General features: G+C 45.1%; 1 protein-coding gene across 1 annotated transcript; it reads right to left on the reverse strand.

Moving 5' to 3' along the window:
• Positions 1-374: 374 nt before the first annotated feature.
• Positions 375-21,295, reverse strand: Dnajc8 (DnaJ heat shock protein family (Hsp40) member C8). The gene is made up of 9 exons (XM_042688493.1): positions 21,187-21,295; positions 17,033-17,134; positions 15,539-15,595; positions 11,447-11,513; positions 10,791-10,885; positions 8,921-8,992; positions 4,746-4,837; positions 2,596-2,671; positions 375-845 (listed from the first exon to the last, which is right to left on the reverse strand). Exons 1-9 carry the CDS (start codon positions 21,265-21,267, stop codon positions 723-725), a joined length of 765 nt encoding a protein of 254 aa, XP_042544427.1. The 5' UTR covers positions 21,268-21,295; the 3' UTR covers positions 375-722.
• Positions 21,296-24,393: the final 3,098 nt, after the last annotated feature.

Below are 24,393 nucleotides of genomic sequence, written 5' to 3' on the forward strand. Positions count from 1 at the left end.
TCACTTGACTCCCATTTTATAGGTAAAGAAACTAAGGTTCAACAACTGAGTAAGGAGCATGCACGTGGAACAGCATCTCAGGGAGAATACGCCAACGGTTTGGGTATAAAAATTTATTATACATAAAGAATATTACCACTAATGGAGGCAGGTGAGGGCACAATGGTGCTGACTGGAAGACAGCTCGTTCTTTGGAAAGGGAACAGGTTCAGGGGCTCGCAGCCTTGTGCCACACTGATTGGTCAGTTGGACAGAAGGGCGCATGCCGACCCCACAGGGCTTCTGGCGCCCACTAAGGGCCTGCCCTTCCTGTCCCATGGCACCCCTGAAGCAAGCGACTCCCCAAGGTGGCTCTGAAGTCACGGCAACACCACTGTAAGCAGTATGTTTAATTGGATGATTTCCAGAAACTATACATGAACTTTCTAGCCATCACAATTGGGTGAAGTACAAAATATTAGGTTACAGGCCGTGGAGGAAAAGGCAGCGCCAGCGGTGGCATGGCACTTCCCGTCCCGCGTGCTCTGAGGGGGAGGGGAGGGAGGGGAGGTGTTAAAACCAAGCCCTCTTTTCAATGTACAAAAGAATTACTCTGATCGGTAATAAACTGTATTGAAAACAAAATGGACTAAGAAGCAAATGCTACTCTAATGTAGGGAGAGGGAGGAATGAGTCCTTCAAAGCAGGAAGGAAGCGCCAGGGCGGGGGGCAGGGCCCGGTGGTCATTCACGCTGCTCCATTTTTACTTTTGGTGGTCTCAGGAAGGTCCGATTTTTCTTCTCTTTCTTCCCCTTTGTATTTGCTTGGAAGTTTCTCCAGCTGTCCACCCGACCATCTCGACTTTCCTAAGAAAGACAACAAAGAACAAAAGAAGTTTGAGATGAGGCTGGTTAACAAGTGGAAAGGCCATCTACCCACTCTATAAATCCCGCCCAGTTCTGTGCTCTGGAACATTCCAAGAGCAGAGCAGAGCTGTTCTCCTACCTCCAGGTGCTCAGGGATGGTTTTTTTTTTTTTTTTTGGTCAGTCGTAGGGCTTGAACTCTGGGCCTGGGCGCTGTCCCTCAGCTCTTCAGCTCAAGGTGAGCGCTCTACCACTTGAGCTACAGCGCCACTTCCAGTTTTCTGGTGGTTTATTGGAGATAGGAGTCTCACGATCTCTCCTGCCTGGGCTGGCTTTGAACTGCGATCCTCAGATCTTAGCCTCCTGAGTAGCTAGGATTACAGGCGTGAGCCACCAGCGCCCGGCTTCAGGGATGTTTAACATCACCTCTCAAACACAGTTTGAAAGGGAATAAAATGAGAAATACTACAACATCTGCTGGACACCTCTAGACTAGATGTTTAGCACACAGTACTCCTTTTGTTTGCTTTGTGGTACTGGGGATCAACTCCTGAACCTTTTACGTACTAGGCAAGTGAGCTACATCTCTAACCCTAACCCTACTATGTTATTTCTAACTTTCATGAAAAGCTGGCTAGAGGGTATGTTTACTGCAATAAGCATTTCCAAAGGACAGAATAATGAGGTTCAAAGAAATTAAATCATTTTCTCAGTCAGACAGCTAGCCAGCAGGATAGCTGCTCTTTCCACTACACTTCCCGTGTCTGGAAAGTTGGATGGATGGTCCAAAGCCAGCTGTGAGCTAGATACTAGTGGCTTATGCTTGTAATCTCAGCCACTGAGGCTGAAATCTGAAGGATTATGGTTAAAGGCCAGCCTAGACAGAAAAGTTTGCTAGAGCTGGGCACTGGTGGCTCATGCCTGTAATCCTAGCTACTCAGGAGGCTAAGATCTGAAGACCACAGTTCAAAGCCAGGACAGGCAGGAAAACTCCGTGAGACTCTTATTCCAATAAGCCACCAGAAAACCAGAAGTGGTGCTATGACTCAAGTGGTAGGACGCTAGCCTTGAGCTGAAGTGCTGAGGGACAGCGCCCAGGCCCAGAATTCAAGCCCCACAACCGAGGGGAGAAAAAAAAGTAAACTTCCAGAGTGCCCACCTAAGCAAACACAAAGCTCTAAGTTTAATGCCTCAGTACCACATTAAAAAAGAAAGAAAAGAAAAGAAAGAAAAAAGCCTCAGTTTCTACTAGAAGTCCTCTAAGGAGACTGCTACTAGTTTACTTCTGAATCAAGTGTGCAGTTGTTCCCCACAATTCCTATACCAGGGCTGGGAAGGTGGCTCAGTGGTAGAGCGCTTGCCTTGCATGCATGAGGCCCTGGGTTCGATTCCTCAGCACCACATAAGCAAAAAGAAAAAAGCTGGAAGTGGTGCTGTGGCTCAAGTGGTAGAGCGCTAGCCTTGAGCTGAAGAACTGAGGGACAGCACCCAGGCCCAGAGTTCAGGCCCCACAACCAGACCTCCCCGCCCCCCCAAAAAAAATTCCTATACCATTTGGGTCTAGGATCCTCACAGGAAATTCTTGCCAGGGCAAGGGAGTCTACAGAAGATGGAAGCAGGCTCAGGTGCAGCCTCTATAGTCCCATTCTGCTGCAAGTCCTGTTTTCCTCTCTCTGCCCCGCCAACCTTGGGAAAGCCTAGCACCAATACTCTTGTTCTGAGGAAGAATCCCTGGCCACCTTGCCAATTTACCTCAAAATTTTTCTGCCATTCCCTTTCTCGTTTCGCTTTTTCTTGAGCTTCAATTTCCTCTTCCCTTTGTCGTTTCCTAGGAGAAAAAGCAAGCTTTATTATCTCTATATCACAGAGACTGTGTTAGCTATAAAGATATGTTCCCACAGAACAAACAATGTAAAGTTCAATGGAAGACATAGTGGGACAAACGTGTAATCCCAGCACTTGGGAGACCGAAGCAGAATTGCTAATTCAAGCCAGGAGCCAGTGGCTCACGCCTGTAAACCTAGCTACTCAGGAGGCTGAGATCTCAGGATCACAGTTCAAAGCCAGCCTGGGCAGGAAAGTCCATGAAACTCTTTATCTTCAGTTAATTACCAGAAAACCAGAAGTGGCACTATGGCTCAAGTGGTAGAGCACTCGGCTTGAGTTGAAGAGCTGAGGGACAGCACCCAGACCCAGAGTTCAAGCCCCACAACCAACAAAAAAATACAAAATAATAAATTGTTATTCTGGCATGTACCTGGGCAGGAAGTTAGACCCTACCTCAAAAATACCAGTGAAGAAAAGAGCTGACGTGTGGCTCAGCTATAGAACACCTACTAGAAAGCATGTAGCCCTTAGTTTAAACCCTAATATTGTCAGAAAAAAATATAAATAGGGCTGGGAATGTGGCATAGTGGTAGAATGCCTGCTAGCATGCATGAAGCCCTGGGTTCAATTCCTCAGAACTACATAAACAGAAAAAGCCAGCAAGTGCCAATGTGGCTCAAGTGGTAGAGTGCTAGTCTTAAGCAAAAGAAACTCAGGGACAGTGCCTCGCCCCTAAGTTTAAGCCCCAGGACTGGCAAAAACAAACAAAAATAAATAAATAAAATTTGGCATAGTAGTTTCAGCCTATAATCCCAGCTACTTGGGAAGTAAAGCTTAGGGGAATCACAGGTGAAGGCCAACTTGGCATATAAAAAAAAGTATGGAGCTAGCTGGGCACCAGTTGCTCACGCCTGTAATCCCAGCTACTCAGGAGGCTGAGATCTGAGGATTGCAGTTCAAAGCCAGCCCTGGCAGGAAAATCTGTGAGACTCTTATCTCCAATAAACCACTAGAAAACTGGAAGTGGCACTGTGGCTCAAGAGGTAGAGCGCTCGCCTTGAGCTGAAGAGCTGAGGAACAGCACCCAGGCCCAGAGTTCAAGCCCCATGACCGACAAAAAAAAAGTATGGGGGAGCTGTGTGTCAAGTGGTAGAGTGCTAGCCTTGAATGAAAAGGCTAAGCAATATAGCACGAGGCCCTGAGAGTTCACACCCCACGAACTGGCACCAAAAAAGAAGTATATGGGATGCCATCTCACTTGATGACCAGACCCAGTGTCACTAACCCACCAGTATCCTCAGCAACAAAGCAAAGTACAAGTAGGAAGGCTGCATACTAACTCAACTAGGAAAATCTATTTATTGCTAAATACCAGTCAGTGTACAAAATATAGTTGAGTACCAGTGGCTCATGCCTAAAATCATAGCTACTCAGAAGACTGAGATCAAGGTTCAAAGCCTAAGCAAGCAGATAAAGACTCCAAAACAATTAGCAAAAAGCAAAGTTGGAGGTGTGTCTCAAGTGGTAGAGTACCAGCTGAGCAAGCAAATACAAGGCCCTGAGTTCAAACCTAAGCGCTGCAAAACAACAACAAAAATAATACAGAATACAGAAATGAAGTAAACTAAACTCAGTATTTCTTTTGTCTCTTTTATTTTGTAATGGGACTAGGGATTGAACTTGAGCCCTGAGGCAAGTACGCAAGGACTTTAGCAACACCCACACACTAGATTCATTTTCTCTGATCAAGGGAAATACTACCAAGGGAACAATAATATTTTCTAAGTGATTCATTATGCAATACTATTCACCAAAGCTGCAAGTAGAAGTCTCACAAAAGGTTAGGGCCCAGAAATTCAGATTACATGGCACTCATGAGTATAAATAAACTCCCTAAGGGCAGATACATTTAGTATTTCCCAAAACTCAAATAAACTTCTTACCCAGGTATTTAAAAGCTCAACTCTTTCAGATAACTTAAGTTTCTTCCATGACATACCATCTAATTTCTTCATTAGGGAAACCCCCAGAGACCCACAGTAGGTAATTAGATAGAGTAATATACAGATGTGTACCTTTCGTGCATCTCTTTGGCTTCTCTCTCTTTCCTTTTAATTTCCAGCTCAGCAAAGAGTTTCATGGTCTGTTTGTATACTGCCTGTTTGAACTATAAGAAAATTAAGAACAAAAGAAAATATTTGCATGCAACTTTGAATTAAGTACTTGAATTTGAACTTGAAAGCCCAAGACAAAAGCAGAAGAAAATATTCTTCACTAAAGACCACTTAATGACCCACTCGCTCACTAGCTCTAGCTTCTCCCACATAAATGGCACGCAGGAACCTAGTTCTGGTGAAAAGAAAAAAAAAATTCAGCCAGGTGCTGGTGGCTCATACCTTTATCCTAGGCTACTGAGGATTGTGGTTCAAAGCCAGCCAGCCAGAAATTCCATGACACTCTTTTTGTTTTTTTTCTTTTGCTAGTCCTGGGGCTTGAACTTAGGGCCTGGGCACTGTCACTGAGCCTCTTTGTGCTCAAGGCTAATGCTCTACCACTTGAGCTACAGTGCCACTTCTGGCTTTTTGTGGGTAGTTTATTGGTGATAAGAGTCTCATAAACTTTTCTGCCAAGGCTGGCTTCAAAAGGTGAACCTCAGATCTCAGCCTCCTAAATTGCTAGGTTTACAGGCATGAGCCACTGGCACCTAGTCCATGACACTCTTATTTCCAATTAACTATCCCCAAAAAGCTTAAAAATGGAACTGTGGCTCAAAGTGGCAGAGCACTAGCCTTGAGCACAAAAGTTGAGGGACAGGCCAGATGCCAGTGGCTCACATCTGTAATCCTAGCTACTCAGGAGGCTGAGATCTGAGGATCAGAGTTCAAAGCCAGCCCGGGCAGGAAAGTCCACGAGACTCTAATCTCCAATTAACCACAGAAAACTGGAAGTGACGCTGTGGCTCAAGTGGTAGAGCATTCAACTTGAGCTGAAGAGCTGAGATACAGTGCTCAGGGCCCGAGTTCAAGCTCCAGAACTGGCACAAAAAAAGAAAAAGAAAAAGAAAAAAAAAAGTACTCTCTTTCATCTCCACTTCATTGTTTATATGCCAGTATCAGGGCTTGAACTCTGGATTCATGCTTGGCTTTTTCACTCACAGCTGGTCCAGAGGCTTGAACTCTGGGCCTGAAGTTCTAGCTTGGCTTTTTCACTCAAGACCAGCACTCTGTAACTTGAACCATATCTCTACTCCTAGCTTTTTGCTGGTTAAATGGAGGTAAATATTTGTCTGTAGGATTGGCTTCAAACAACAATCCTCAGATCTCAGTCTTGTAAACAGACAAAATATTTTCAAATATTTCAAAATATTTGTTTTTCGTTTTTTTGTGGGGTAATTTTTGGCCAGTCCCGGATCTTGAACTCAGAACCTGGGCACTGTTCTTGAACCTCTCTGTGCTCAAGATAGCGCTCTACCCCTTGAGCCACAGCGTCACTTCCAGCCTTTTCTGTTTATGTGGTACTGAGGAATGGAACCCAGGGCTTCATGCATGCTAGGCAAGCACTCTACTGTTAAGCCACATTCCCAGCCAAAATACTTGGTTTTAAGACATTTTATCTGCTGAGTCCCAACTAGCAGCTTCATCTAAGCAAAGTACCCACTGTGGCAAACCTAACTGTCCCCTCCACGGTAATCTCCAGTCCTATAGGACACAACCACTACTTTCCAAGGCATCCTGCAGCTACGTGTGGCCAGGAAATTGAAGTTTCCCCAGGAGAAATTGATACAGATGACTCTGGGATGCTCCTGGAGGAAATGGCTCCATGGCCCTTCTTTCTTCCTTCTTCTAGTGTACTGGGCGCTAGGGGGCGGTGAGGAGTCCTTGTTGAAGTCACAGGGACTGGACAGGACATGCTACAGAGCTTCCATACCAGCAGCCTCCCAGCCTCCCTCCTTCTCTCCCTCCCTCTCTTCTTCTATTTCTTCCTCTAGGAGAGAGAACACATCTCCACCATTTGAGTCACAGCTATATAGACTTTAGTTCAAATTCTATGTACTAATTAACAGGAACAAGCAACACAGAAGAAACAGAGCCTTGTTAGTTGCTAGGTTCTACTTTTTTTTTTTTTTTAATAGTCCTGGGCATCAAACCTAGGGTAAGTGCTCCACTACAAAGCTGAGCTACATCCCTAGCCCTACCACTAGCTTTAATTCTTTCTAAAGTTAAGAATATAGATTATGGGGCTGAGAACATGTCTTAGTGGCAGAGTGTTTGCCTAGCATGCATGAAGCCCTGGGCTTGATTCCTCAGTACCACATACACAGAAAAGGCTAGAAGTGGCACTGTGGCTCAAGTGGTAGAGCGCTAGCCTAGAGCTGAAGAGCTGAGGGACAGCGCCCAGACCCAGAGTTCAGCCCCCATGACTGGCCAAAAAAAAAAAAAAATCTAGATACAGATTATCTTCTCATTTTATCTTTAGAACTTTTCCTCCCTAGAAGTTACATATACATGAGAGTACAGAAAATAATCCAGGGGGGCGGGGGGGGGAGGGGGGGGAGGACAGGGAGTATGGGAAGGGATGGGAAGGGGAAACAAAGGAGGAGGCAACATGCTTGATAAGAAATGTACTCAAGGGCTGGGAAGGTGGCTCAGTGGTAGATCCTTGCCTTGCATGCCTGAGGCCCTGGGTTCGATTCCTCAGCACCACGTAAGAAAAAAAAAAAGCCCGAAGTGGCTTGTGGCTCAACTGGTAGAGCGCTAGCCTTGAGCTGAAGAGCTGAGGGACAGTGCCCAGGCCCAGAGTTCAGGCCCCATGACCAGACACAAAAAAAAAAAAAATGTACTCAAGCAACGAGATGTACAAATCGTTATGTCGAAAAACGAACTTTACAACTTTGGGGGGGGGGGGGGGAAGGGCGAGGGGGGGGAAGGGCGGGGGGGGAGGGGGGATACGAAGGGACCGGAAGGGAAAACAAGTACAATGCTTGATAAGAAATGTGCTCATTATCTTACCCACGTAATTGTAACCCCTGTGTACAGTATTTTCACAATAAAAATATATTAAAAAAAAAAAAAGAAATGCACTCATTATCTTGCTCATGTAATTGTAACCCCTCTGTGTGGTATTTTCACAATTAAAAAAAAAAGAAAGAAAGAAAAGAATCCACTACTCAGGCAGAGCAGGGCCTATGTACTGAAAGCAGAGATACCCGAGCAAAGAATGATGTCCGAGCCAGGTGCCAGCGGCTCATGACTGTAATCCTAGCTACTCAGAAGGCTGAAATCTGAGGATCACGGTTCAAAGCCAGCCTGGGCAGGAAAGTCCACAAGACTCTTTTTTTTTTTTTTTTTGGTCGGTCGTGGGGCTTGAACTCTGGGCCTGGGCACTATGCCTCAGCTCTTCAGCTCAAGGCCAGCGCTCTACCACTTGAGCTACAGCACCACTTCTGGTTTTCTGGTAGTTTATTGGAGATAGAAGTCTCATAGTCTTTCCTGCCCCTGCTGGCTTTGAACCTCCATCCTCAGATCTCAGCCTCCGAGTAGCTAGGATTACAGGCATGAGTCACTGGCGCCCGGCTTCCATGAGACTCTTATCTCCAATAATCCACCAGAAAACCGGAAGTGGTACTGTGGCTCAAGTGGAAGAGTGCTTGCCTTGAGCTCAAGAGCTGAAGGACAGCGCCCAGGCTCAGAGTTCAGGTCCCATGACCAACAAAAAAAAAGGAACTCAGGGACAGATCCCAGGGTAAACCCTGAATTCAAGCCCTAGGACTCAGAAAACCGAAAGTGGTGCTATGGCTCAAAGTGAAAAAGCTCCAGGACAGCGCCCAGGCCCTGAGTTCAAGCCCACAAGTGACAAAAAAAAAAAAAAAATTAATCCTAACTATTCAAGAGGCTGAGATCTGAAGATTGTAACTCAAAGGCCAGTTCAGGCAGAAGAGTTTACTGGACTCTAACATAACCAGCAAAAAGTAGGGCTGGAGATGTGGCTCAAGTGGTAGCTTAACAAGCAAGCAGAATTCAAACCCCAGTACTACAAAAAGAAAGAAAATGATAAATATATTTGTTTGTATTTTTTGTTATCTTTAAGTAGTTACACAAATGGGTTCCAATTCAATATGCCAATTTATGACTGCAATGCATCCACTTACATGTTTCCAGCCTGTACTCCTCATTCTTTAGGACTCTCTTTGACCCAGCAAGCAAAGAGATCAGATTACACAAGGAAAAGTGGTTTCTCTTATTTTACTCACCAGCTCAGGGTCATCCTCCTCCACGTTTGTAGGTTTTCCCTCCTTCTTTAATTGTTTTTTCCGCTCTTTCACCTAAAAAGAATTTTTTTCATCAAAAGATGAGCACTCACACTTTGCACACACATGATATGCACACTTTCTGTAAGTACAAGCATAACGAAAGTTTGTTGCGCTCCAACCCCCAAAGGAAAATAAACAACCCAGCAATGCAACCCAGGGAAAGTAGGAAGCATGGGTGCTGGGCCTTCGTCTAACCTCATCTATAGCCCACTCTCCCGGGAAGAAGGAGAAGGAAGCAGTGGTGGGGCTTATCCCCAAGCCAGATCCAAACAGCCTGAGATGCAGTTAACAGATTACTCATTTATCTTTCTCGACTGTGGTTACATCCCTATAGCAAAGAAAATATATTTATCAAGTTTTAGAAGAGGCTACAAACTTTGTGACAGTAAGTATAATTAATGTTTTTTGGACATTTCTACAACTGTATTCTTGATCATTTTCATTGTGAAACTCCCTGAAATAAAAAAATTTTAACATCATGTTAACCGACATTTTTATCACGTTGGCCACTACTGAGGTTACAAAATAAATATAACCATTCACACAAGATTGACACTACTCCATTGAAGAATCTATTACACAATCAAAGCGCCAAGTACTTTCCAAATTTAGAAAGGCTCTGCTGCCATCTTGTGGTCAAGATGTAGAAGCATGACATTCTTGTAAGCAAAACACCACAACTTAAGAAATCTGTCATGAATTTTCCTGTTTCTACCAGACAAGGACTGTGCCAAATGCCATTTCTGTACAACTACCAAGACACAGTATGGCCCTCTCCTTCCTGTGTTTACTCATTTTCTAACCTGATTCATCACTATTATTTTTAGTTATAAATTTCTATTTCAGACTCCATAGATCTTGAAAAGAAAGGTGGTATCTACATTCACTCACCATTAAAACAGCTCTTATAAATGGCCTTGAGATTCTTGGCTCCACAAGTGAAAAAACTAAAATAGACAGCTTCCTAGCTAGTTATGCTAGAACACTTCTGTAATCCCTACAGTCAGGAGACTAAGTCAAAAGGGTCACAAATTCAAGACTAGCCTATACACATAGAAAAAACCTGGTCTCAAAAAGCAACACACAAAGCCAGACGCTGGTGGCTCACGCCTGTAATCCTAGCTACTCAGAAGGCTGAGATCTGAGGATCGCAGTTCAAAGCCAGCCCTGGCAAGAAAGTCCGTGAGACTCTTATCTCCAATAAACTACTAGAAAATGGAAAACCGGAAGTGGCGCTGTGGCTCAAGAAGTAGAGCGCACGCCCTGAGCTGAAGAGCTGAGGGATAATGCCCAAGCCCAGAGTTCAAGCCCCACGACCGACAAAAAAAAAAGCAACACACACACACACACACACAAAATCTTTCCTCCCCAAAAAAGTCATTTCCCACCCTTTAAGATATTTATGTAATTCCCCTATGAGCAAAAAACAAAACACCATCTATAAATGTTGGGTCTTTCCCAGCCCTAATTTTTATTTTTGTGGTTTACTCATATCCCCTCTCCAATCTTTCTCAACCTTATATTCCAAAACGTTTGCCAAGAAAACCACAGAGCTCCATTTTCATGGTGACCTGTGCTGAGAGGAGCACGATGGCACTCAGTCCTAACACAGGACTGGCAGGGATAAAGGGAGCAGTGTTCTGGCCACTCCTCCTGCTGAGCTCTACACAAACACTAGTCACGCCCACCACAGCTAAGTGGTGGAGGCCACAGTTACACTGGCATATGGTACTATTACATTTACCCTTCTACAAGGTGCCCAAGGCCTGCTGGTACTTCCTGTAAACACGGCAGTACTATAAATACTTACAGTGTGTTCCACGTATTCTTTTCCTGCCTGAATTACATCCAGGGCCCTCTTCTTTTGTTCCTGATCCAGTAGCAACTTGTAAGCTTTGTCCACGGCTAATGCAAAACATCGAAATTAACTGTTTCTGCAAACACCCTCTGAAAGTCTGAACTATACTCAGGCAGCGTGATAGGCTTGCCCTGTTTAAAAGCATTCCCTACTTTATTATTTACACTTGTTAAGCTAATTTTTTTTTTTTAGAAAAACATACAACAATAGCAATGACCTTGAAAACCATGGAAAAAATTATACACTCAGAACTAAATCTACTACCTGTAGATTTATTATTTCCAATTTTTCTTTATGTTAAAAGGGAAAAAAAGACCTTATGGCACATAAAAATTGAACAACGTAAAAACCTACTTTTTTTTTCTTTTTTTTGCAGTATTGGGCATCAAATCCAGATGTCATGCATGCCAGACAAGTGTTCCATCATAGAGCTACAACCCAGTCCCCCAGATCTACTTCTTACACAGCAACATTCTTTCTGTTTAACCAACTGTTATACTGAAATTCAGATCTTCTGCATGACCATTCTTTGCTTCATCTAGGTAATGGAACAGTGAGTCCCTAGCATTCAAAATACATTCCTTAAAAGGAGGTCAATTTACAAATACCTTCAAAAGCCTTTTGTGCTCTGTCAGCATCATCTTGATTTTTGTCAGGATGCACCAAGATTGATAACTGCGATTAAAAAAAAAAAAGTCAAACAAAAAGTAAAAAAAAAAAGTCAGATTCATCAATTGTTAATGTTTTTGTTTTGTTTTTTTTTTTCGGCCAGCTTTGGGGCTTGTACTCAGGGCCTGGGCACTGTCCCTGAGCTTCTTTTGCTCAAGGCTAACACTCTACCACGTGAGCCACAGTGGCATTTCAGGCTTTTCTGTCTATATGGAACTGAGGAATTGGAACTCACAGCTTCATGCAGCTAGGCAGGCACTCTAAAACTAAGCCACCTTCCCAGCCCCTTAATGATGTTTCTTAGATGTGGATGACTGAAAAAAGTATTCATATTATTCTCACATTATTTTTTTTTTTGGTAGTATTGGGGTTTGAATTCAGGATCTATTAAAATACAAAATACAGAGCTAGGAATGGTAGTAAATGCCTGTACTTGAGGCTAAAGCAAGAGAATTAAGAGTTCCAAAAGCAGAAAGCCAACCCAGGCAGGAAAGTCCATGAGACTCTGATCTCAAAAAAAAAAAAAAAAAAAAAAAAAACTAAAAAACAAAAAACCAGAAGTGGTACTATGCGGTTTAAAAAAAAAAAAAAAAGCGGGGGGTGGGGGGGGGGTGGGGTGGGGGGGGGTGGCTCACACCTCCTGTAATCCTAGCTACTCAGGAGGCTGAGATCTGAGGATCCTGGTTCAAAGCCAACTCAGGCAGGACAGTCCCTGAGACTCTTTTTTTTTTTTTTTTGGTCGGTCGTGGGGCTTGAACTCTGGGCCTGGGCACTGTCCCTCAGCTCTTCAGCTCAAGGCGAGCGCTCTACCACTTGAGCTACAGCACCACTTCCGGTTTTCTGGTGGTTTATTGGAGATAGGAGTCTCGAGGTCTCTCCTGCCTGGGCTGGCTTTTGAACCGCGATCCTCAGATCTCAGCCTCCTGAGTAGCTAGGATTACAGGCATGAGCCACCAGCACCCGGCTCCCTGAGACTCTTATCTCCAATAAAGTACTAGAAAACCGGAAGTGGTGCTGTGGTTCAAGCGAGGCCCAGAGTTCAAGCCCCACGACCGACCAAAAAAAAAAAAAAAGGCCAACCTGCTACACAATGAAACTTGAATAAAAAAATAAAAAAACAAATAGACCAGCATGGGCTCACACGTGCAATCCAATACTTGGAAAAAGGACACATAAGCAGGAAGGTTGTCAGTTTGAGGCTAGCTTGGGCTACATAATAAAATTCTGTCTGAGCCAGGTGCTGTGGCTCACGCCTGTAATCCTAGCTACCCAGGAGGCTGAAATCTGAGGATCATGGTTCAAAGCCAGCCCGGGCAAGAAAGGCCCTGAGACTCTTTTTTTTTTTTTTTGGGTCTGGTCGTGGGGCCTGAACTCTGGGCCTGGGCACTGTCCCTCAGCTCTTCAGCTCAAGGATAGCACTCTACCACTTGAGCCACTTCCGGCTTTTTTCTTTTTGGTTATGTGGTGCTGAGGAATCGAACCCAGGGCCTTGAGCATGCAAGGCAAGTGCTCTACCACTGAGCCACCTTCCCAGCCCTGCCCTGAGACTCTTATCTCCAATAAACCAACAGAAAAACAGAAGTGGTGCTGTGGCTCACACAGTAGAGTGCCCGCCTTGAGCTGAAGAGTGCAGAGACTGTGCCCAAGCCCAGAGTTCAAGCCCCACAACTGACAAAAAAAAAAAAAAATCTGTCTGATAAAATAAAGAAAAGCCAGGGGAATGGTGGCTCACGACCATAATCCTAGCTACTCGGGAGACTGAGACTTGAGGATTATGGTTTGAAATCAGTCCAGGCAAGAAATCCATGAGGTTCTTTTTTTTTCTTTTTTCTTTTTTTTTTTGGTCAGTCAGGGGGCTTGAACTCTGGGCCTGGGTGCTGTCCCTCAGCACTTCAGCTTAAGGCAAGCACTCTACCACTTGAGCCTTGGTGCCACTTCTGGTTTTCTGAGTGGTTTATTGGAGATAAGAGTCTCACAGACGTTCCTGTCCTGGCTGGCTTTGAATTTTGATCCTCAGATCTCATCCTCCTGAGTAGCTAGGATTACGGGAGTGATCTGCCCGCACCAGGCTCCATGAGACTCTTTTTTTTTTTTTTTTTGCTTATGTGGTGCTGAGGAATCGAACCCAGGGCCTCTGGCATGCAAGGCAAGCGCTCTACCACTGAGCCACCTTCCCAGCCCATCCATGAGACTCTTATAGCCAACTAACCACCAGAAAAACTGGAAGTGCAGCTCTGGCTCAAAGTGGTAGAGTGCTAGCCTTGAGTAGAAAAGCCCTGGCACAGCATCTAGGCCCTGAGTTTAAGCCCAACGACCGACAAAAAAAAGAAAGAAAGAAAGAAAGAATAATAGAAGGAGAAAGGGAGAGAAAAGAAAGAAAAATGTCAGTGCCTCTTGCCTGGAATCATGGCTACTCAGAAGGCTGAGATCTGGAAGATCATAATTTCAAGGTAGTTTGGGCAGAAAGTCCCCAAGATTATCTCCAATTAACCAGCAAAAAGCCAGGCTGAGAAGGTGGCTGAGTGGTAAGAGTGCTTCCCACGCATGCACCAGGCCCTGGGTTCAACTCCTCAGCACCACATAAACAAAAAAAGCCAGAAGTAGCACTGTGGCGCAAGTGGTAGAATGCTAGCCTTGGGCACAAAGAGGCTCAAGGGCAGTGCTCAGTCCATGAGTTCAAGCCCCAGGACTGGCAAAGAAAAAAAAAAAAAAAAAGAAAGCCTGCCCAGGTGTCTCAAGCCTGTAATCCTAGCTACTCAGGAGGCTGAGACCTGAGGATCACAGTTCAAAGCCAGCCTGGGCAGGAAAGACCATGAGACTCCTATCTTCAATAAACCACCAGAAAACCGGGAATGGTGCTCATCGGTAGAGCGCTGGCCTTGAGCTGAAGAGCTGAGGGACAGCGTCCAGGCCCAGAGTTCAAGCCCCACAACCGACCAAAAAAAAAGAAAAGAAAAAAGAAAAAAACAGGGACCAGTACCTCACACCTATAATCTCAGCTACTCAGAAGGCTGAGATCTAAGGATCATGGTTCAAAGCCAGCACATGCAAAAAAAGAATCTGTGAAATTCTTTTTGTTGTTGTTGTTGGTCATGGGCCTGGGAGCTGCTCAAGGTTAGCATTCTACCACTTCAGCCACAGAGCCATTTCCAGTTTTCTGGTGGTTTATTGGAGATAAGAATTTCATGGGCTGGGATGTAGCTCAGTGGCAAAGCGCTTGCCTAGCAAGTGCAATATCCTGGGTTCAATCCCAAGTACCAAAAAAGACAAAAAAAAAAAAAAGAATTTCACCAGCTTTCCTGCGGGGCTGGCTTTAAACTGCAATCCTCAGATCTCAGTCTCCTGAGTAGCTAGTATTATAGGAGTGAGCCACCGGTACCCAGCTTTTAAATTCTTATATCTAATTAACCACCAAAAAGCCAGAAGTAGAGCTATGACTCAAGTGGTATAGCACCAACACTGAGTACAAAAAGCTCAGGTATAGAACTTAAGCCCTGAGTTCAAGCCCAGGCCCAGCACACACACAAAAAAAATACACACACACACACACACACACCCCGAGTTCAAGCCCAGGCCCAGCACACACAAAAAAAATACACACACACACCGAGTTCAAGCCCAGGCCCAGCACACACAAAAAATACACACACACACACACACACACACCCCGAGTTCAAATCCAGGCCCAGCACACACAAAAAATACACACACACACACACACACACACACACACACACGAGATGGCTGGGCCAGAAAGAAATGAAGATTTTTTTTGTGTGTGTGGGTTTTTTTTTTTGGGTGCTTTAATCAAAAGACTAGAGAGATTCTATTGAATATAAAAGCCACTCTCCACAAGAAAGCTATGTAATTAAGTTACTTGACATTTTATGTCAGTATTAGGTTTTAATTACTTAGCCTTACGTTGGGATATGAGGTTAGACTGTAGCCCCAAAGTACCAAGTCCTAAAAAAATCATATGCTTCACAAATTATCAAGAGGTTCAACTCTATTACAAGGAAACAATACTGCACCTGCCGAAACCTCTTTTTTATTTCTTCATCTGTTACTTCAGGATCAATCTGAAGAACCTGAAAAAAATCAAGATAAAAACTGTAAGAAATATCCTACCTACTCAGGAGGCTGAGATCTGAGAATCACATTTCAAAGGCTGAGATCTGAGACTCACATTTCAAAGACAGTCTGATAGCTGGGAAGATAGCTCAGTGGTAGAGTGCTTGCCTTGCATGCATGAAGCCCTGGATTTAATTCCTCAGTACCATATACACAGAAAAAGCTAGAAGTAGTGCTGTAGCTCAAGTGGTAGAGTGCTAGCCTTGAGCAACAGAAGCCAGGGACAGTGCCCAGGCCCTGAGTTCAAGCACCAGGACCAACAAAAAAAAAAAGACAGCCTGAACAGGAAAGTCCGTAAAACTCATCTCTCCAATTATCTACCAGAAAACCAGAAGTGGCACAATGGTTCGATTCTTCAGCACCACATAAATAGAAAAATCTGGAAGTGGCGCTGTAGCTCAAGTGGTAGAACACTGTCTTGAGCTGAGAGCTGAGAAACAATGCCCAGGCCCAGAGTTCAAGCCCCACGACCGACAAAAAAAAGTCTTGCTGGGGGCGTGGGTGGCTCACGCCTGTAATCCTAGCTACTCAGGAGGCTGATATCTGAGGATCGAGGTTCAAAGCCAGCCCCGAGCAGGAAAGTGAGACTCCTATTGCCAATAAACCACCAGAAAACCAAAAGTGACCCTGTAGCTCAAGTGGTAGAGCACTCACCTTGAGCTGAAGAGCTCAGGGACAGCGCTCAGGCCCATAGTTCAAGACCCATGACTGACAAAAAAAAAAATATCATGGACTTAACTGCCTGGGCTGGCTTGGAACCATGATCTTCAGATCTCAGCCTCTGAGTAGCTAGATTTCATATGTGAGCCACCAGCAACTGGCTTCCCTAAGTTTGTTCTCAAGGTTGGTGCTCTATTGAGCCACACCTCCACTTTCAACTTTTTGCAGGTTAGAAATCCGAGTCCCAGACTTTCCTGTCCAGGCTAGCTTTTAACTATGACCCTCAGATCTCAGCCTCCTGCATAGTTAAGATTATAGGCATGAGCCACTGACACTCATACTTCCTTTCCAACTAGGCTCACAAAACCAACTTCAAAGACCAAATGCTTACTATACAAATTCCTTTTTTTTTTTTTGTCGGTCATGGGGCCTGAACTCTGACCCTGGGCACTGTCCCTCAGCTTTTCAGTTCAAGGATAGTGCTCTACCACTTGAGCCACAGCGCCACTTCCAGATTTTTCTATTTATGTGGTGCTAAGGAATCAAACCCAAGGCCTCATGAATGCAGGGTAAGCACTCTACCACTGAGCCACCTTCCCAGCCCCAACTTCCATTATTTTTGTCTACAATTTTTCTCAATTCCAACTGATGCCCATTAGTTATGTGTTCTAATATAAATTTCCCTGCAGACATGAAAGGTGTCCATCAGGGTGTTATAATAACAACTAACTCACCTCAAATGGGTTCAAATTGAAGTAAGATGAGCCAGGCCGGGTCAACCTTTCAATCTGATTTTTAGATGTTAGAACGGAATCCCTCTTCTCTATTTGTTTTACCTAAAATTAAGAGGATTAAAAACATCATTAGGTGAAGCTGAATAATAAACTAAATGTCTAATACTACTAATGGACATGTTCAGCAAATAATTATTTGTATCTCTCATGTGAAAAATATAAATATTTGGGAAATACTAAAGTTACCCATTTGATGAGTTTTAATAATCTAAAAACTTTACATATATTTATTCACCTCAAAAATCCTATCTGGCGGGGCTGGGAAGGTGGCTCAGTGGTAGAGCACTTGCCTTTTATGCACGAGGCCCTGGGTTAGATTCCCCAGCACCACATAAGCAAAAAGGAAAAAAGCCGGAAGAGGCGATGTGGCTCAAGTGGTAGAGCACTAGCCTTGAGCTGAAGAGCTGAGGGACAGCGCCCAGGCCCAGAGTTCAGGCCCACAACCAGACCCAAAAAAAAAATCCTATCTGGTAGGTATTACTACTGTCTCCATAAGAAAATTAGGTCTAAAGAAATTGACTAGCCAGACACTGGTGGCTCATGCCTATAATCCTAGCTACTCAGGTGCCTCAGATCTGAGGATCACAGTTCAAAGCCGGCCTGGGCTGGGAAGTTGGCTCAGTGGTAGAGTGCTTGCCTCGTATGCATGAGGCCCTGGGTTTGATTCCTCAGCACCACATAAGCAGAAAAAAAGCTGGAAATGGTGCTGTGGCTCAAGTGGTAGGGCCCTAGCCTTGAGCTGAAGAGCTGAGAGACAGAGTCCAGGCCCAGAATTCAGCCCCCACAACCAACAAAAAAAAAAAAGCCAGCCCAGACAAGAAAGTCCAAGTCTGAGACTCTTATCTCCAATAAACCACCAGAAAAACAGAAGTGGTGGTGTGGCTCAAGTGGTAGAGTGCTTGCCTTGAACTGAAGAGCTCAGCACCCAGGCCCAGAGTTCAAGCTCTACAACTAGAAAAAAAAAAAAAAAAAAAAAATTACCTGACTTTGGGAACATAGCTCACTGCTAATAAATCACTTGCCTAACATGTGCAAGGCTCTGGGCTCAATCCTCATTACCAGATTGAAAGAAATTAACTGACGTGCACAATTACCTAATTTCATTATTGTTTCCTTTTGTTTTGTTTGCAGATCTTGAGCATATTAGACAAGTGTTCTATCATAGAGCTACATCCACAGTCTTCATTATCTAAATTGCAACCTAGAATTTTTATCCCGAGTAGACATCAACAGATCAGGCTGGGTGCTAATGGCTCACATCTGTAATCCTAGCTACTCAAGAAACTGAGATCTGAGGATCACAGTTCAAGACCAGTCCAGGTAGGAAGGTCCATGAGACTCTTAGGATTACAGGTGTGAGCCACCAGCGCCCGGCTTAACGAGTACATTTCTTTTTTTTTTGGTCAGTCTTGGGGCTTGAACTCTGGGCCTGGGCACTGTCCCTCAGCTCTTCAGCTCAAGGCGAGCGCTCTACCAGTTGAGCTACAACGCCACTTCCCACAGGAAAACATTATAAGTGCTCAATAAACATTGGTCCAGTAATGACTGACGTCTTTTTTTTTTTTTGGGGGGGGGGGGAGGTCCGGTCATGAGGCCTGAACTCTGGGCCTGGGCGCTGTCCCTCAGCTCTTCAGCTCAAGGCTAGCGCTCTACCACTTGAGCCACAGTGCCACTTCCGGCTTTTTTCTTTTTGCTTATGTGGTGCTGGGGAATCAAACCCAGGGCCTCATGCATGCAAGGCAAGCGCTCTACAACTGAGCCACCGTCCCAGCCCTGACTGAAGTCTTACTTAGGAACTTTCTCCCAATTCAAAAAAGGTTGAAGCCAGGCACCGGTAGCTCCTGTCAGTAATCCTAGCTACTCAGAAGACTGAGATCTGAGGATTTTGGTTCTAAGCTAGCCCCTGCAGGAAAGTCCCTGAGACTCTTATCTCCTATTAATGGTACTATAGCTGAAGTGGTAGAGCTCTAGCCTTGAGCTGAAGAGCTCAGGCATATCCCACAGGCCCAGAGTTCAAGTCCCACAACCAACCAAAAAAAAAAAAAAGTGTGTGTGTTTTCATGAAAAGATGGAAGCCGGGCCTGTAATCCTAGCTACTCAGGAGGCTGAGATCTGAGGATCACAGATCAAAGCCAGCCCAGGCAGGAAAAGTCCATGAGACTCTTATCTCCAATAAACTACCAGAAAACCCAGAAGTGGAGCTGTAGCTCAAGTGGTAGAGCGCTAGCCTTGAGCTGAAGAGCTGAGGGCAGTGCCCAGGCCCAGAGTTCAAGCCCCAGGACTGACAATAAAATAAAATAAAATAAAAGATGGATCTGTGCATTGGTGGCTTATGCCTGCAATCCTAGGAGCTGAGATATGAGGACCAAGGTTGGAAGTCAGCTGGGCAGAAAAATCCAGGAAATTCATCTTCAATTAACCACCAAAAAGCCAGAAGTGAAGATGTGGCTCAAGTAGCAGAGTGTCAGCCTTGAGTGAAAAGGCCAAGTGAAACATCAAGCCCCAGTATTGACACACACACACCAAAAAAAAGGTAAGTAAAAATAAGTTCAACTATAACTGCTGAGTCATTAGAAGCCAATAAACTTGAGTACCAGAGTACCAACACTTTCAAGGGATAATTGCAAAAGAGTAGACTACATAGGATGCACTAATTATTCCCCTTTAAATTTAATACTATGAAAATACCATGTAGCAAGCACTGTTACAAGCAGATAAAAAAGATGAAAAAGTCAGGATTCTATTAGTTCTAAGTAGCTCACAGCCTGGTGAGCTCAAGTGGACACAGCTCACATCCATTCTTCAAAACCATAATCACTTAAAGAGATTCCCATCATTGGCCCCGATTTAAGTCTAGGAGAGAAGCTGTTGCTACATTATTGTTTTTCCTTTAAAAAAAACTTTCTTATAAATTAGCCCTAATTATTAAAAACAAAAAACAACTCGTACACTAACTCTCTCCTTTCACAGACACGGACACTGATGATCTGCAAAAGGAATACCCTCCGGGGGGCTGTAATCCTAGCCACTCAGGAGGCTGAAATCTGAGGATCGCGGTTCAAAGCCAGCCGGAGTAGGAAAAGTCTGTGAGACTCTTATCTCCAATAAATCACTCAGAAAACCAGAAGTGGGGCTGTGGCTCAAGTCAGCTAAGGGACAGTGCCCAGGCCCAGAGTTCAGGCCACGACCGACCAAAAAAAAAAAAAAAAAGTAATATCCTCATAAAATTCCAATCAGGGGCTGGGGATGTGGCTTAGTGGTAAGTGCTTGCCTGGCATGCATGAAGCCCTGGATTCCTCAGTAACACATACATACACAGAAAAAGTCAGAAGTGGTGCTGTGGCTCAAGTGGTAGAGTGCTAGCTTGAGCAAAAGCTCAGGGACAGTGTCCGAGCCCTCCAAGTCAGGAGTAACTGCTCTGCCAGAGGATCAATCGGAGTGAGGGGCCTGCCTCCAAATGCAGAACTTTACTGTTACTTTATTCATTTCCCGCAACGCCTATCTCGTGTAGAGCCACGCGCAGCAAGCAAGGCTGAGAGCAAGCTTGCTTCCCGTCCTAACGTGACACCGGGCGTAACTCGCTGCGAGACCCCCAAAGGGCTTCACCCCGCGGCGCCTTCCAGGTTCACCGTGGGTCCGACGCGGGTGAGGTAAGGCCGGCGGGTCGTGAAGCTCAGTGGCGAGCGTCGGCGCGGCGCGGCGCGGCGCACGAGCCGTCCGGAGCACGCAGGTCACTACCGAGGAGAGCGCTCCGGTGCAGAGGAAGAACGGGCTTGGACTCCCGTCATCCCCAGGAGGGGCCCGGCCGCCCGCAGCCCGCGACTCCCCGGACGGGGACGCCGCGGGGCACGCCGCCGGCCGCACTCCGGGTCCCCCTCCACCCCCACCCTGCCCAGACCCCTCTTTGTTATGTGGGGACCCCCTGCAGCCATCAGGGGGTGGGGCGCACAGACCGTCAGCCCCCGCTGCTCCAAAGGCCGGGCTGCCGGAGCCTGACCAACGGTCCAGGCCTGCAGGCCTACTGCCTCCGCCCAGGGGGAAAGCAGGCCCGAGGGGGGTTGTCCCGGGACCACTAGTACTCGTGGTGTGTTCACCTCACTGTAGAAGGTCATAAATGCTTCCTCCGTGCTGCCGCCGCCGCCACCCGAAGCCCCGCTTTCCCCCGAAGCCGCCATTTTCCCCGGCTAGCCGCCACGTGACCGCTCGGCGCATGCGCGGCCTCACGTGACCCTAACAAGCCCGCCTCTGCGGCCCCGCCTCCCCAGTTCAGCAGAGCTTAAAGGGCCCGCAGCCCCCTGGGAACACCGTTTGCAAGTTTTCTTGGTTATTGTCATTGTTGTTTAGTTTAAACCATATGGACTGGGCGTTAACTTGCCTAACAAGTAAGGGGACGCTTGCCTAGCAAATGCAAAACAATGAGTTCAACGTCCAGGACGGAAAACACACACACACACACAGACACACACACACACACACAAAATACAAATAACATAAAATGTGCATGGCTCTCTCTCTTCTCCCAAAATAGTCACTTCAAAAGGAGATCTGGCACCCAAGTTCCTAAAACAGCTAATGTATAGTGTCTGAATTTTTCTATTCTGGATATTCTACAAACATGTAATCATTGGATATGTGACCTTTTGTGTTTAATTCCTTTCATGTATCAGTTTATCCAGAGTGGAGCATATTTTAGAATTAATTCAGTTTTATGGCTGCATTGTATTCTACTGTAGCATGTTTATTCTATTCATCAGTTGATTGACATTTGGGTATTTCTACCTATTACCTGTTGTGAAATAGGGTTATTTTGTTTATTTATTTTTGCCAGCCCTGGGGCTTGAACTCAGGGCCTGGGCACAGTCTCTGAGCTTCTTTTGATCAAGGCTAGTACTCTACCACTTGAGCAACAGTACCACTTCTGGCTTTTTCTGTGTATGTGGTACTGCGGAATGGAACCCATGGCTTCATGCATGCTAGGCAAGCACTCTACCACTAAGCCACATTCCCAGCCCCAGCAATTCTATTCTATGTGTACTTACCACTCCTCTCCATTGAAAACTGCCGCTCAGATACATGTGTATTCATGTTGATAGCCCCATTTTAGGGCTGGGAATGTGGCTTAGTGGTAGAGTGCTTGCCTAGCATGCATGAAGCCCTAGGTTCAATTCCTCAGTACCACATACACAGAAAAAGCCAGAATTGATGCTGTGGCACAAATGATAAGAGTGCTAGCCTTGAGCAAAAAAAGCTTGTGCTGGTGGCTCAAGCCTGTAATCCCAGCTACTCAGGAGGCTGAGATCTAAGGATTGTGGTTCAAAGCCAACCAGGCAGGAAAGTCCAGGAGACTCTTATCTTCAATAAGCCATGAGAAAACCAGAAGTGGCGCTGTGGCTCAAGTGGTAGAGTGCTAGCATTAAGCTGAAGAGCTGAGAGAGCTCCCAGGCCCAGCCCAGAGTTCAAGCTCTAGGACCAAAAAAAAAAGTAGAATTGCTGAGTTCTGTGATAATGCTCTTCTTCTTCTTCTTCTTCCTCTTCCTCTTCCTCTTCCTCTCTCTCTCTCTTTCTCTCTCTCTCTCTTTTGTTGGTCATGAGGCTTGAACTCTGGGCCTGCATGCTTGTCCCTCAGCTCTTCAGCTCAAGGCTAGCACTCTACTACTTGAGCCACAGCACCACTTCTGGTTTTCTGGTGTTTTATTGTAGATAAGAGTCTCCGACTTTCCTGCCGGGGCTGGCTTTTAACCATGATCCTCAGATCTCAGCCTCCTGAGTAGGATTACAGGCATGAGCCACCGGCACCCCACTCAGTTATATGATAATTCTATTTTTAATTTTTGTGAGCAATCACCAAGCTTTTTTCCCACAACAACTGGTCCATCCCCACCAGCAATGTATGAGGACTACAATTTCCCCACATGCTCACCAACATTTTCACTTTTTTATTCATTATTTAGTTTTTTTATTTTATTTTTTGTCGATTGTGGGGCTTGAACTCTGGGCTTGGGCGCTGTTCCTCAGCTGTTCAGTACAAAGCAAGCTCTACCACTTGAGCCACAGCATTACTTCTGGTTTTTAGTGGTTAATTGGAGATAAGAGTCTCACAGACTTTTCTGCCGGGGCTGGCTTTGAACCATGATCCTCAGATCTCAGCCTCCTCAGTAGCTAGGATTACAGGCATGAGCCACCAGCACCCGGCTTCATTATTTATTTTTTATACCTATATAGAGCTTTTGCACAATTTCAGCAAGAACTTTCATTGGGACTGATGGAAGAAGTTAGAGTTTATTGTACACATGTATGGAAATGTAACAGTGAAATTTCCCTGTATGTAATTAATGGAAGCTAATTTCTGTAAGTCTAACTCCCATTTCTTTTATAGGAAACAGGACATATCTCTCTTTTTCCATTTCTAAAATAATTCCTTGCTAAAACTTTAAAAAGTGAGAAATTATCTTCTCCTGGATACTCAACCTAGGAATGATTAGCAAGCAAAGTATCTGAGCATTCAAAATGGTTTCTAAATGGGAACATGTAAAGATCACCTAAAATCACACCAAAGTGTAACTCAATAATGGTTTTATGAGATTATCATATTCATCTTTCTGCTTTTGTGTTTTTCCACGTTTTCTATAGCCAATACCTGCAAACAGATATTCAAACAGAATATCAACAGATATTCCTCTAAGTTATACAAACTATGGCTGGCATTTTTCTAGCCAAAAAGATGATCAACAAAAATCAGTTCTCATTTCTAGAAAACTGAGGTGGTTTTTTTTTTTTTTTGGGGGGGGGGGTCGTTCATGGTATCTGAACTCTGGGCCTGGACACTGTCCCTCAGTTCTTCAGCTCAAGGCTAGCGCTCTACCACTTGAGCCACAGCACCATTTTGGGCTTTTTCTGCTTATGTGGTGCTGAGGAATCAAACCCAGGGCCTCATATATGCAAGGCAAGGAATCTACCACTGAGCCACCTTCCCAGCCCAAGAGAAAGGTTTTTTAGTTTTTGTTTTTTTGTCAGTTGTGGGGCTTAAACTCTGGGCCTGGGGCTGTCCCTCAGCTCTTCAGCTCAAGGCTAGTGCTCTACCACTTGAGCCACAGTGACACTTATGGTTTTCTGGTGTTTTATTGGAGATAAGAGTCTTGCAGACTTTCCTGCCCGGGTGGGCTTTGAACCTGGATCCTCAGATCCTCAGATCTCAGCCTCCTGAGTAGCTAGGATTACAGGCATGAGCCACTGACACCCTGCAAGAGAAGATATTTTTTGTTTTTGCTTTTTTTTTGGTCGGTCATGGGACTTGAACTCTG

The sequence above is a fragment of the Dipodomys spectabilis genome, unplaced genomic scaffold (genome assembly GCF_019054845.1).
Source record: "Dipodomys spectabilis isolate Male_0828 unplaced genomic scaffold, ASM1905484v1 ptg000118l, whole genome shotgun sequence".
In the NCBI taxonomy this organism is placed as follows: Eukaryota; Metazoa; Chordata; class Mammalia; order Rodentia; family Heteromyidae; genus Dipodomys; species Dipodomys spectabilis.

Coding starts and splice junctions, on each gene's coding strand:
- Dnajc8 (XM_042688493.1), bottom strand. CDS start 21,267: ATGGCGGCTTCGGGGGAAAGCGGGGCTTCGGGTGGCGGCGGCGGCAGC. Junction 11,514..15,538: donor TAAAAAAGAGGTTTCGGCAG/GTGCAGTATTGT, acceptor TTTTAATCGCAG/TTATCAATCTTGGTGCATCC. Junction 10,886..11,446: donor AGCACAAAAGGCTTTTGAAG/GTATTTGTAAAT, acceptor GTTTTGCATTAG/CCGTGGACAAAGCTTACAAG.